Source organism: Castanea sativa, chromosome 2, assembly GCF_040712315.1.
Source record: "Castanea sativa cultivar Marrone di Chiusa Pesio chromosome 2, ASM4071231v1".
NCBI lineage: Eukaryota > Viridiplantae > Streptophyta > Magnoliopsida > Fagales > Fagaceae > Castanea > Castanea sativa.
In genome coordinates, this window is record NC_134014.1 from 41,745,653 (window position 1) to 41,758,520 (window position 12,868).

At 34.4% G+C, this 12,868-nt stretch overlaps 2 protein-coding genes across 2 annotated transcripts; one reads left to right on the forward strand and one right to left on the reverse strand.

Annotated features, from left to right (window-relative positions):
• The first annotated feature begins 2,000 nt into the window (after positions 1 to 2,000).
• LOC142623793 (uncharacterized) lies at positions 2,001 to 4,431 on the forward strand. Its single transcript, XM_075797249.1, has 3 exons — positions 2,001 to 2,354; positions 3,514 to 3,708; positions 3,790 to 4,431. Exons 2-3 carry the CDS (start codon positions 3,628 to 3,630, stop codon positions 4,339 to 4,341), a joined length of 633 nt encoding a protein of 210 aa, XP_075653364.1. The 5' UTR covers positions 2,001 to 2,354; positions 3,514 to 3,627; the 3' UTR covers positions 4,342 to 4,431.
• A 3,541-nt stretch (positions 4,432 to 7,972) lies between these two features.
• LOC142625862 (BTB/POZ domain-containing protein SR1IP1) lies at positions 7,973 to 11,555 on the reverse strand. The gene is made up of 5 exons (XM_075799602.1): positions 11,139 to 11,555; positions 10,898 to 10,967; positions 10,025 to 10,639; positions 9,404 to 9,943; positions 7,973 to 8,791 (listed from the first exon to the last, which is right to left on the reverse strand). Exons 1-5 carry the CDS (start codon positions 11,270 to 11,272, stop codon positions 8,252 to 8,254), a joined length of 1,899 nt encoding a protein of 632 aa, XP_075655717.1. The 5' UTR covers positions 11,273 to 11,555; the 3' UTR covers positions 7,973 to 8,251.
• Between the last annotated feature and the right edge of the window lie 1,313 nt (positions 11,556 to 12,868).

Here is a 12,868-nt window from a genome sequence, read left to right on the forward strand (position 1 = left end):
TTTATAAAAAGAAAGGTTAAGAGGTGTTTGGTACATGCACTTAAAAATTAAAAATTAAAAATTAAAAATTGTTGTTTAAAAATATGTGTAAAAATATATATAAATAAAAAAAAATATAAAAATATATATAATATTATTTAAAAATTAAAAATAATTATTTAAAAACATGGGTCAATCCTCCCGTAAGTCTAGTCTAGACCATCTTGTGCATTGGACCAGATGGAATATTGGCACGTGACAATTTCCAAGTACATTGCAACATCCTATAGGGTTCATTGCTCGGGGTCTAGTGTAGACTGTAGAAGTATACCAGTATATAGAACCTAATAATTTCAGAATTTGATAGGTGATAGGACATCCGATAAAGTATTTATAATTTTCATGCGTGGTGACTTTGGGCGAAGAAGATGCACTAGACACCAACATGGCAGCTATCATGTACCCCATTGCGTCATGCTATGAGAACCTGAGACACACAAGTGGCAGAATGCTAGGACCGTCTTTTCCCTCAGGACTGCTATACTCTGTTAAACAACATAAAAATTTGACAATTCCTTTGTTTTTTTTCCCATTCTGATCCTTTGCCAGTTTCTTTCTGCAATTTGGTGGGACCAAACAACAGCGCAAGCCCGTGGCTCAGCCTTTTCGCTTAACCCAATGGACCCACCGCCCCATACGACTGCACCTCCTCACACCGGCAACGCGTGCTACCATGTCCACCTCTCTCTCTCTCTTATTATTATTATTTTTTTCCTTTTTTTTTTTTGGTTATACATAATAATGTATTATATATATAGTATAGCATTATTCTTCTTATCAGCAACTTCCATTAAGCCCAACAGGCATGTGATAATCCTTCCTTTCTTCATATTAGTTTTATGAGATAGAGAAGAATCTTTCTTATTGATAAATAGTAGTTAAATACGACTAGACATGCACTATAAGTTTTTACATGATATGATTAAATTAATAACCTTAAGCAAATCCAATTTGCTTGAAAATTCATGAACTTGGATTCCTCCTCTTCCAATCTGTCTGTACAATCAGCTACAGCGTTAAGAATGACAAATAATATTCTCCCCCAAAACAAAAGCAGATTAATTCATTATCCAAATGGGAAAAAATTAAATACAGTACCTTAAATACTGTTTTTTAGATTTTCCTCTTAAGATTCAGTAATGTAGTTACTTATTTAAAAAATATGTTTCCATTTCATGGGAAAAATCCACATAGCATAATCTTAAAATAAGAATTTAAAAAATAACACTTAAGTACTGTACATAAGTCTTACTTTTGCCAAATAATAAAGTTTTTTTTTTAAAATTTTTTTAAAAGTATATTATGCATGATTTTAATTAGCTATATGTAGGTCCAAGTTCTTTTGATATTTATTTAGAGATTAATATTTTAATGCTACCACTCTCACATGGCCAATTAAGGCTGTATCATTGTGCTGGCTCTTCCCCATGGGTGGTGATATAAGTCCACTCCACACTAGCCCAACCACTAATATCAATCTTTACATTGTACAGGTAGATAAATCCATTATCCTTATTCCTTAATATTATTATTTTTTCTATGTCAATCTGAATTAGTTGGGTTTTAGATCCTGTGGCCAGTTCTTAAATTTTGGACTGTTTCAAGTGGTACCCACTCATCGTACCATTCTGATCTATTTATTGGTGGGCCAGATATGCCACCTTAAGATCCTTCATAGTTCATACTAATGGTGTATTTTCAGACCAAAATAATAACAATAATATATAATAGTGGTGCATATATGTATTATGCAGAGCACATAATTGAGACAACTGTGACTTGTAATATATGTAATTCTTGGGTGCATGTGATTCACCTTGGTAGGCCAAGCTGTTGTTCTGATGATTGTCTTGAGCAATGCAAGGCATTGTGATCCTCAAAAATCATATAGTTATTTTTATATATAAATAATAATATGTGCTTATTATATTCAATTTATTATATCTGCATTGCTGGACCTGTCTCTGGCATCTCTTTCACAAAACTTGACTCACATTGGCTAAGGCACTGGGATTTGTTTGGCATGCCTCAAACCCCAAATGCAACAAAGCCTTGGTTTCTGTGTGGGAGAGAGAATCTTAAATCCTTCAACAGTTTAACAGTTCTATTTTATTAAAGTCTTTTGCAGTATATACTGATGGGGAATGTGAGGGCAAGGTCTTTCTTTATCTTTGAAAGCTGTGGCTCATGTTGAGGTGTAACTGTTTGCCTTTTTGCTTTGCTTCTTCTTCTTCTTCTTCTTCTTCTACTACTACTTCTCCTTCTGCTTCAGAACGACACAGCTGTGATCACCTCAGCTCATGAAACTATTACAGGTCAGAAGAGTCAGTCTTATCTATTTCAGCGACCTTTAGCATATGAATTCAATGGTGTGGAGCTTAGCAAATGATACTGCGTGGGTCTAAAACTTGTTTAGACTCACTTTTATCATATTAATCCTAGTCAAACTCATGCATTTGTGTGTTTTCTCGTTTGCTTTCTAATCTTTCAAGTTTTATCAAGTTAATTAAGTTCTCCCCCCCCTCTCCCACTTCAACCAAAAAAAAAACTCTCTCCATTACTAGCAAATAGTAATAATTAGATTATATTTTTGGCTTTCATATTTCCATGATAATTTAACTTGTTGAGTTTGCACCACAGAAACTCTGGCCTGGAATTTTTTTACTATGTAACGTACAAGTTAATTAGTTGTGTAATGAATAAGTATGAAGGAATGAAGGATTCATATGATTTTAGGTGTATTAGGGAAGTGAAAGTTTGTTTTCAAGTAATTACATGTTAGAAGTCTATTGTACAGAAAATTAGTAACATCCCTTCAATTAATGTCAGGAGCTTTATCTAAATATTCAAGTTAACATGTAAGAAATAATTATGGCTGAAAGGTCAATGAAATGAGCGAAACGACATCATTTGTTGAAGTACTAAATAGGGTTCTATTAGCAATAATATTCATTTGAATATGAATTGCAAAAGAAGACCCACTGTGGTGGCAGATACGACACAAAATAGTTGAAAGGTCTCGATTGTAATATTGTTTTCAAATGACAGAAAAGTATTTGAAATTATAGATGACATTGTACTATACATTACAATCAGGATAAGGTGTATTGGACAGAAAACAATACTTTGACCACTGATACAAGGGCAAAAAAAGAAAAAAGAAAAGAGAGAAAGTATTTTAAGTAATTGGTACTTGATATACAGGCATTATTGTGCTGATGGATATCCTTGTCATGTTGGAAGATATTTCATATCGGAAAAGATTGTTGTGGCCCAAAACGGCCGAATTGAAGAAAAACTGGAAAAGAAACAGACAAATTATACTGAAAAGCTGTTGATTTAATTAATCCATATCGATTGGCGTTTGAAACTCATTAAATCAAGCAATTATAACTCTCTTTCTACATAAAGAATTTACAATTGATAGAGTACATTCTTGGCTTCATTTCCCTGATATTTTTTCTCCATTCACAGGTGTAGGTGTACCAAGGTATCTTAGAAGAAAAGGATTCTCAACTCTTACTATTCTAGTATATTCTTGAGGTAGAAGCAGTGGTCTAAGATTTTCACAAGCTGAATTAAGCTTCAATGGAGAAGCTTGTTGAGTCATATGATAGGGAATGCATGAGAATGGCCATGCTAAAACATGAAGAAACATTCAAGCAGCAGGTATTTCAATTTTCTTCCTATATTTTTAACTGTACATCCTCAATTGGCATTCTTTTTAACTGTGAGAATGATATTTTTCAGGTTTATGAACTTCATCGTTTATATCAGATACAGAAAATGTTAATGAAAAACATGGAAAGCAGCAGGCCTAATGGATGGAGTCAAGAATTATGGAATTTGAAGAATGAACTTAGTTTCAATCAGACAAATCATAATCGTGGTGCACAACAAAAGCCACAAAGGAAACTTGATCTGGAACAGCCAGCTGAGGAGTACATTGCAGAATCAGATGGTAATGGAGTATTAGAGATTATAGACGAGAGTGAGATTGAGCTGACTCTAGGCCCCTCAAGTTACAACAGAAGGAAGAAACCTGAGACTCCTCTAACCTCAGATTCAGGACCAAGCTTCTCTTCTTCTTCCACTGGATCCAGTCACATAAATAGGACTAGTTCCTATGCAACACGACAAGAATTAAATGGCCATGAACCAAGGCTTGTCCAGGTGACTGACATGACAGTAGGGTATCATAGCAGAAGTAAAAAAAATATTGATGTTGAAGAACAATTAAGACAGGATAGGCTAAACCAGCCTTCTTGGTTTTTCCAAGTTTTGAGCTTGAACACTACCTGAAAAAATAAATCTTCCAAGGTAATATGTGAAGATTTTGAACTGCTCATCTGCTAATTGTATGATTAATGTTTGTGTGGAATTTTTTGCTTAGCTTTTCAGTTTAATGGGTGTCCGGTTGAGTCTTCTGTATAGTGGTTTCCTTGAGTTGAAATTCCATCACAATTTACAAGTGACCAGCTTTTAGTTTTTCTCTCAGTCATATCCATACATCATATGCTGCCAAAGCCCCCACACACAAAAAAAGTCTGATTGAGCTAATGGACAAAAGTTCCATACTTAAAGCTACAAAGAGGTTGGGCCAAACTAATATCTAGCAATTTCTTCTTTAGCCACTATATTGGAGACAATAGGCAATTGCTTCCTTGCTCAAATATTGATATGGTCATCTGTTGCTTAAACTGCTTAAGGTTTCTATTATATACAGAAATCATTTCATCAGAGTTTTAGCTTGAAAATAAACGACTTTAAGGGGTAAACTTTTCATCATATGTCAGATATTCCACTATCTTGACGGACAGTCAAATGTTTTTTTTCACAATGCATGTTTACAAAATGAATAGAATCCTAGACCAACATTCTGATGTCCATGTGCAGCTAATCTTGTTGCTGCACTTTAAGGAAGCTATTTAAATAATAATTAGAAAAATGGAAGGCCCAAGGAACCTCAAACCATGGAAGGATCTGTTTTGTATGTAAATGCTGTACTCTTGGAGATGGATTTTTAGAGATTTAACATCATATGATCCTATTGCATGGGATTTCACAGTATCAATGAACTAAAATTGCAATAGATTAGATCAGGTAGGAGGAATTTGTCAACAATGTGATCTCTACCTCCTAAAACAAGTATGATTAGTGACTCAAGCTCTTCTACTCTTTTTAATGTCCTATAAATTCCACCCATCACTAGGAAACTTTATGACATCAATAAGAATTTTTATAAAAAAATTCTACTTTTGTGTCTGCCATCAGATGGACACTAGATTCCCAATTCAAATAGTTATGGCCTATACAATTTTAGTGAGGAAGGTCAGAGTACAAGCATGTCTAACTCCAACAGTTTTATATCCTTATATGAACGGTCACAATTTTGAGAACATCATATTTTAGGTTTAATGATGATTAGCCTCAGACATCAACATGCACTAGGCTAGGCTGTCCCTTGAGCTACTCTTACTTTTCTAAAGACTCTTTATCAGAAAGGTTTCAATTATTTAAATTTAAACCCCACTAACTGCTGTAATCAGATATTGCAGTTCATTGTCCATAAAGTTCCTTACAGGTTGAGTAATTTCCAGTTTAACAGTAACAAGAGACATTGATCCCCCTGCAGTACTATCTAGTTGGCAAATGAAGAATAATTGACAGTAATCTCCATTCATTTTTTTGTCAGTTAGTAAAAATACTCCAGCTCTTAATTGTGCTGCAATATTCTCACCCTCCTGTTATATCTTTTACGATCTCTTGACGTGTCAAGGAGGAAGGTTGGTGGCATACATGAGTCTGGCTGCATATCCTATCTTTCAACTCCTCCAATTCAGTAGCACTTCAATTCTCCACTTCTTTCTTTTAGTATGTTGCCATCTTGGTCACCCCTCTCTTTAGATCTTGAAGTTGTTGATTCCTTCTTGTTGTAAAGTTGAGTCATTGCAATTAATGTGAAGCATATCACTTGAGCAAGCAGCAGTGAATGCCCTGCCCTTTATGTCTAGGTGTGATGGTCATCTTAGTAGTCCTTTTAATTTAGCCCATTTGGATATTTGGAGTCCAGTAAAAGTCCTCTTATTTTGGGATTTAGGTATTTCTTAATTATATTGAAATAAAGATTCAATTTGACGAGTCAATTCATGTTTTTTTTTTTTTTAATATAGTAATAGCTAGACTATTTTCAAACTTCTTTGTCTCAATTTGTTGATAATTATAGTGTACTTCATCAATCTTTGGTTTCATATTGCACACAAAATAATGTAGTGGAAGGTAAATTGAGACACCTATTGGAAGTTGCCCATGCTTTTTATTTCATAGGATTGTTCCAAAATCATATTGGAGTGATGTCATGTTGACCGCTTGTTATCTTATCAATTGAATTCTTACATTGTGTGCGTGTGTTATGTTCATCTTCTAGGCATGAGAGGTGATAAACATGATTCTTAATCTCTTAGGTGCATCTTTTCTTGAGTACTCTCATCCTCAGAAGGGATACAAGTATTATTCTTCTACGCTTCGCTATCACATTGTTAGTGTTGATGTCACATTTAGAAGAGATGAACTGTTTCTAAGAAGTACTAAAAACATATTCCAACTACACATTACATTATTTACAAAATATCTCGCTCTATATAATAATTGTATGATTATATTTCTTTGGAAAAAAACTTGCAAAATTTAAAACATTGATCAAATAGCAAATATAAATAGCTTAATTTAGAAAAGATAATATATTGTATGAATTATACTTGGTTAAAAAATAATCACATCATTTTAAAAAAGTTTGAGATTAACACTTATAAGTCTCATCTATTATTTTCATTTTTCACTTAACAAAAAAAAAATATTGTCAATTTTTTTTGTGTATCATGCAAGTCTGTGACTAGTTTTTATGAAGTTCAAATTGATGACATATTTCCCAAGTCTTTGTGTAAGAGTATTTTAGATTTTTTATGTAAAAAACTAAGATTATATGGATTATACGATATATATATATATATATTTGTTTGAGCTTGGGGTGTGTATAACGATATAAGGACCTATATATATGTTTGAGCTTGGGGGTGTATAACGATATAAAGATCTGTTACACTCTCACCAAAAGTATGTTAGATTTCTTAATTATAATATTTATAAGGAAAATGCCAACGGATGCTCTTAGGGTAACAGTTAACAATCCCTTTAAAGAAAGTTTCTATGGAAAAATGAAAGGGGAAAAAAAAGTAATTAATGTTTTGATAACTTTTTACATTTTTCAAAAAAATGGTATAAATTTTTTTCTAAATAAATTACCTTAAAAGCATTCATTAGCATGACCTTATTTATAAATTATACATGTTATATGAGTAATTATTTTTGGGTAAGACCTGTTGCACATCATTTTGCACACACGTCCATACTCATAGGTGAATTTAATCTTGAAATTCGTGTCTTCAATTCAAATTCACTCATGTACAGACGAGTGCGCAAAATGGAATGTGTAATTAAGAGTACCTTTAATTTTAACCCTACACACTTCCCAAAGTTAACACTTTCAATTGGCTTCAAAAGTAACATGCAACTCCCAAACGTGTGCAGAGAGAGAGAGAGAGCATTGGATCCTTTTGTCTTTTTGGCTAAATTATTTTGTGTCCCCTATTGAGCAGTATGATATATGACGACGTTTTTATTCGTTTTTATTTCTATAATCTTACTTTCTTCAGAGACAAATAGCTTCAACATCAAAGATACTGAATCATATTAAATTTATGCATGCTTTCTGGGATTAAGGAGGAAAAGAACTCTCAACACAACTGTTCTAATATTACTATTACAAAGTACTGAATTTTCTTTTCTTTATTTTCATCCTCTTTCTTTATGAGCAAGTTGAGTCAAGTACAGTTTAACTTCAAAGTTCAAACATATATTGCGAGTGTACTTAACATTAACATCAAAAATTCCCCTTCAATAACAAGAAACCCTGGACCTGAAAAGTCATCAATTAAACAGCAAATCAAATAATTCCACTTTTTCTATTTACCACCTTGGAATTATTGATTTAAAGTTCTTGAGAGAAGCATAGAGTCACAGTATAATTTTCAACGATTTCACACAAATGAAGTAGAAAGAGGCTACTAGTCCTCTTATCAAGCCTTAAAAATAAAGTAACAATGGCAATATAAACATCACAGACTACTACTAGAGCTCAAAACAAACCAATGTCTTAGGATATGGAGTGCCGACGATTTCTGCTGGATTTTGTCTGACCTTTGGTATTGCCAGGTGTACCATCAGCACGTACAAATGGATAAAGCCGTCCAAGTTTTCTGGACATGGAGTTTATAAATGATTTTCGAGGCAGAGGAGGCTTGTCTGCAGATGGCAGAGTGTTTTGAATAGGACTGCTAACTGATGATTTAAGCGCCGAAATTTCAATTTCTTTCAGTTTCATTTTCATCTTCACTAGCTCTATTTTCAGGTCCTCATTCTCTCTTCGTAAGCTGGAGAGCTCATCCGAAACCGGGTGGATATCAGTGGAGTATAAATTTACTTTGGAAGTAAGAGCAGGAGAATCTCCACCCATGAGGTTCCCACTCATGACATTTCTAAGCCGTTGTTGCTCATAATAAAGCACTTGGACCACAGTTTGAACAGGAAGCCGCTCATTCTGAGCAGCATGAGCACAGGCCTCCCGAGATAGTTTCTGACAGTCCATCAAGCTGCATACTTTCTTCCTCTCCATGTCACTTAGAGCAGGATGAGCCTGTGAATCATAAAAGAGAATGGTGGATCAACAACTACAACTTCTGTTATGGACAATCCTAAAATATTTAGAGCCCAATTTGTTGGGTTTTATGTTCTAGTTTCATCAACAATTCCACTTGTCATGAAAAGAATTCCATATTGCCCAATTCTATCTAAACCTCTTGATATTTTGTTTGGCGTATGTCAAATTTGTCATCATAGCAGTACTTTCAAAATCTCAAGATTCCTTGATCTTAGTACCAAGCATCATAAGTGATTCATAACAATAGTTTGCATTTAAAGTCTGAATCCTTCACTGATAAATGAAAGCATCAAATAGCCACTTAAGGTGTTATAAGGTATTTAATTCTATTTCATATCTGAATTCTCCAAATGCTTAACAAAGCTTCCGTAAGAGTCAAGGCTCTTGTTTTGCAAAGATTGAGTGGTTGTAAAAATCAGGTAAGAATGGCATATAGAGCATCCATGTAGATGAATTGTTTTTTTCATTTATATATTTCGATTCATATGACCAAGGGATCTATAATAATGACTAGATAACATAGTCCCGTAAATATTCCTATTGAATTAGAAGCTATACAAGAAGGAATTTACAGGTTAGAGAGTGCACCTTTAGGTAGATATCTATTGCTCTATAGATCCCATCTTCTGTTACCCTTGATTGTTCGGGGATAAGTTCAGCAAGATTGATGAACCTTGTGACAGATACGTTACGGTCAGTGGCTATTTCAGCTAGGTAGTTCTCCATTAGCTTCCCAACCCGCTCCATATCACTTGGTGGAGGAGAAACATACTCATCATCTGCATTGCAACCCAAACGGTTCCCATCCATTTCAAAGTCAAGGAAATTCATCAAGATCCTCTGCACTGTGTCCACATCAAATAATGTGTCCCCGGTAAAGGAATATGAAGGAATCAAGAGGTCATCCAAAACGGCCTGGCCTAATTGCATGCCCATCCTCTTCTCCAAATCAAGCCGGCAAGCAACTGTTGTCTCGAGATAAATTGCAGATCGAAGCAGCATAGAAAGAAAGCTAACAGACATTGCATTCATTTCCCTTGGCAAAAGACTCACAATTGTTTCTAATATGACCCTCTTCTCATGCTCTTGTTCTGGCTCAATTTTCTTCCTTCCCTTCCCAAATATTTCCTACAACAAAGATTAATATGGCTTTAGCCACAAAAGACCATATTAGTGAAAAATTTAATGTCTTTTGGGGTAGGATCTCACCAAACCTCGTAGAGATTTCTGAGCATAGAGCATTAGTATTGGACCAAGAGCATATTGTCTGAAACCTCTAGCCATCATTGCAATCAGAACTCGTTGAAAGATATCGATTCTAAGAACAGTCAAATCCTCAGCCCACCAATCAACAATAGTCTTCGATTGAGAAACTGAAGAAGAAATTGAACCCTCATTTACACTCTCAGCTCTACTTGACATACTGAACTGGTTCTCTTTGCAGGCCATATATGCAATGGCATCTATGCACCGGCTTACTAATTTCACTCTCTCTGCTATGGGAATGAGCTTTTCTGACATGTGTAAAACAGAAACTGCCCCTGCGAGGCTGTGAAGCGCCACTTCATTCAAGTAAGCGTCAGTTCTTCCTACTAAGTTTCCGACAGCATAGTCCTCAGACATCTCTAGATACTCTGCCACGCATCGAAGTGTGGCAATGTTTTCTGTGCCTATCTCAAAATTTATTCCATAACAGAATTTAGCTGCAAGTTCAAATGCTTCTGCCCCGCCTGGTACTTCAGGGAGTTCAATGACAGAAAGATCAGAATCACTAGACTCTGATACCAGCTTTCTAATGTATCCACATTTCGAGACTAATGGAAACTGCAATTGAAGTGACAAAACACTAAAATTCACTAAAACTTGTGACTTAAATTGTAATTCTATAAATTCTTGTTGCCTGTCCATGATTCTTTGAAATATAAAAGTATACAGACAGCAAAAAGAATACAAGTTATATCAGAGGACACTTTTCTATATGTAATTGTACTTCAACTACCAAGTCTTATTCCCTGTCATTGATTCTATAAGATAATCTGACACTTGAAATTGAAATTCAGGAGAGTTGAGATTGGATAGCACCTTATGCAAGGAAAAGGAAGCCCCTCCAACGTGAATAGTAACATCGCTTGGGATCTCCTGGGAGAAAATCCTGCAAAAAAAAGTTGAAGACACCATCTTCAATATTTCTTCCGCCTAATGTTTTCTCCAACAAAATAGGCCAAACATAAAAGAAAACAGACATAATTTTATGAACATTTAAAGAGTAAAAAAAAAAAAAACAGTGAAGCAATTAGATAGGACAAAAGAATAAGAAGCAAACCATTCACTGGTTCTCTTCAGAGCAGAGGAAAGGAGCTCCTTCTTAGATGACATGTTGTTAACAGTGTTGGGTGCAGTCTCCTCTTGATTGATATCCACCATGGCAGACACTGAGGCACCTTTTATTATTGTCATTTCTCCATCATATAGTGGATGATAGTAAAGCAAGAAAGAGCAGAAAAGAGATACAATTCCTGTCAAAGGTTCTGGTTAAGAATCACTCATAAACATGTCATTCTTTGTACTTCTTTTGTTTTCTTTCGACCCTTTTTTCAAACTTCCAATAAGAGACTCAACCTAACTATTATGTAGTTATTATTATGAAGAAGGATAGAAGCTAGCTCAAGCTGCATAATAATGCATAATTGCATATCCTTTCTTCTTTTTTTTCTTCTTTTTTTTCCCATCTAATTACTGTAATATCCGACTTCAACTTCAACTTCAACTTCACAAACAATAATCGGGATATTTCCCAAATTGGCCTTCTGTTTGGCTACAAAAGGAATTATGCATTAATGAGTATCTAAGGACAGAAATGAATGGCAGAAGGGTATTATCAAGTAGGAATGGGGGTAAAAGTTGAAGCATCAAGATGTAGATTTTAGTGTGTGGTGAGGGCTTTATGGAGATCTGCTGGAAGGATGAGATGGTTAATTGCTTATTGGCGGCTAAAAGTATTAGTTTCCACGTGGGATATTATTCTCACCCGCAAAGGTCCCATCTTTCCTTTTCTTTTTTCCTGGCTTTTTAATCTTGCAATTTGTGTGTTTTTCTAATGCCAAGTGCCAAGTGCCAACTCCCAAAAATGAAAATTCAGGACAAGACAGAAAAATGTTTACTTGACTGACTTGATTAATAATTACATCAATGGATCATCATATGAAGGATGATGCAATGTCCATGAGTGTCACCATCTAATTTTCATTGGCTTTTTTACCTTTTTAGTTTTCAACTTTTTAAAACTGAGATTTCTTTGAAAAATTGAACCTAGGCACAAGTCAAATTTAAAAAGTTAGGCTTGAAAAGTCTTTGAAATCATAGTACATTTTTTTTTAGGAGTAGATACAGTTTAGTTTTGAACCTTTCTAGTTTTCAACTTTTTAAAACTGGGATTTCTTTGAAAAATTGTACCTAGGCACAAGTCAAGTTTAAAAAGTAAGGCTTGAAAAGTCTTTGAAATCTTAGTACCTTTTTTTTTATTTTTAATTTGATTGTTGGGACGAGGGATTTGAATCTTAAAAGGTTGTTTGGTTTTGTGTTTTTCATCGCTCATAACTTTGTTTTCATTACTCATAACTCAAAATAGGTGAGATCCATGAAAAAAATGTTTGTTTGGATTTGTTTCCTATTTTTGTTTCCATCACTCAATTATCTGATTTTTAAGTGATGAGTTATAGAAACTGAAAACACATTTGGGGTGTTTTCAGTTTCTAAAACTCTGTTTTCAATAGCATTTTCGTAAATAAACTCACAACCCTCCCCTGTTCAGCCGCAATGTTTGACTTCTAGATTTTTTTTTTTTGGAAACAAATCCCAGCCGCATATCTCTCACTGTTCAGCCGCATATCTTGATTTTTTTTTTTTTTGAAACAAAAAGTAATGGCAGAATCGAGTGATGAGTGCCGTTTGGGTGGGTTTGGAAAAATTGAAATATTTTAAGTGATGAGTGATGAATGACGAAAATTGAGTGATGAGTAATGAGTGATAACAAAAAAAAATCCAAACAGGGCT

Coding starts and splice junctions, on each gene's coding strand:
- LOC142623793 (XM_075797249.1), top strand. CDS start 3,628: ATGGAGAAGCTTGTTGAGTCATATGATAGGGAATGCATGAGAATGGCC. Junction 3,709..3,789: donor AAGAAACATTCAAGCAGCAG/GTATTTCAATTT, acceptor GATATTTTTCAG/GTTTATGAACTTCATCGTTT.
- LOC142625862 (XM_075799602.1), bottom strand. CDS start 11,272: ATGACAATAATAAAAGGTGCCTCAGTGTCTGCCATGGTGGATATCAAT. Junction 10,640..10,897: donor CTTCCTTTTCCTTGCATAAG/GTGCTATCCAAT, acceptor CTTCAATTGCAG/TTTCCATTAGTCTCGAAATG. Junction 9,944..10,024: donor AGAAATCTCTACGAGGTTTG/GTGAGATCCTAC, acceptor TCTTTGTTGTAG/GAAATATTTGGGAAGGGAAG.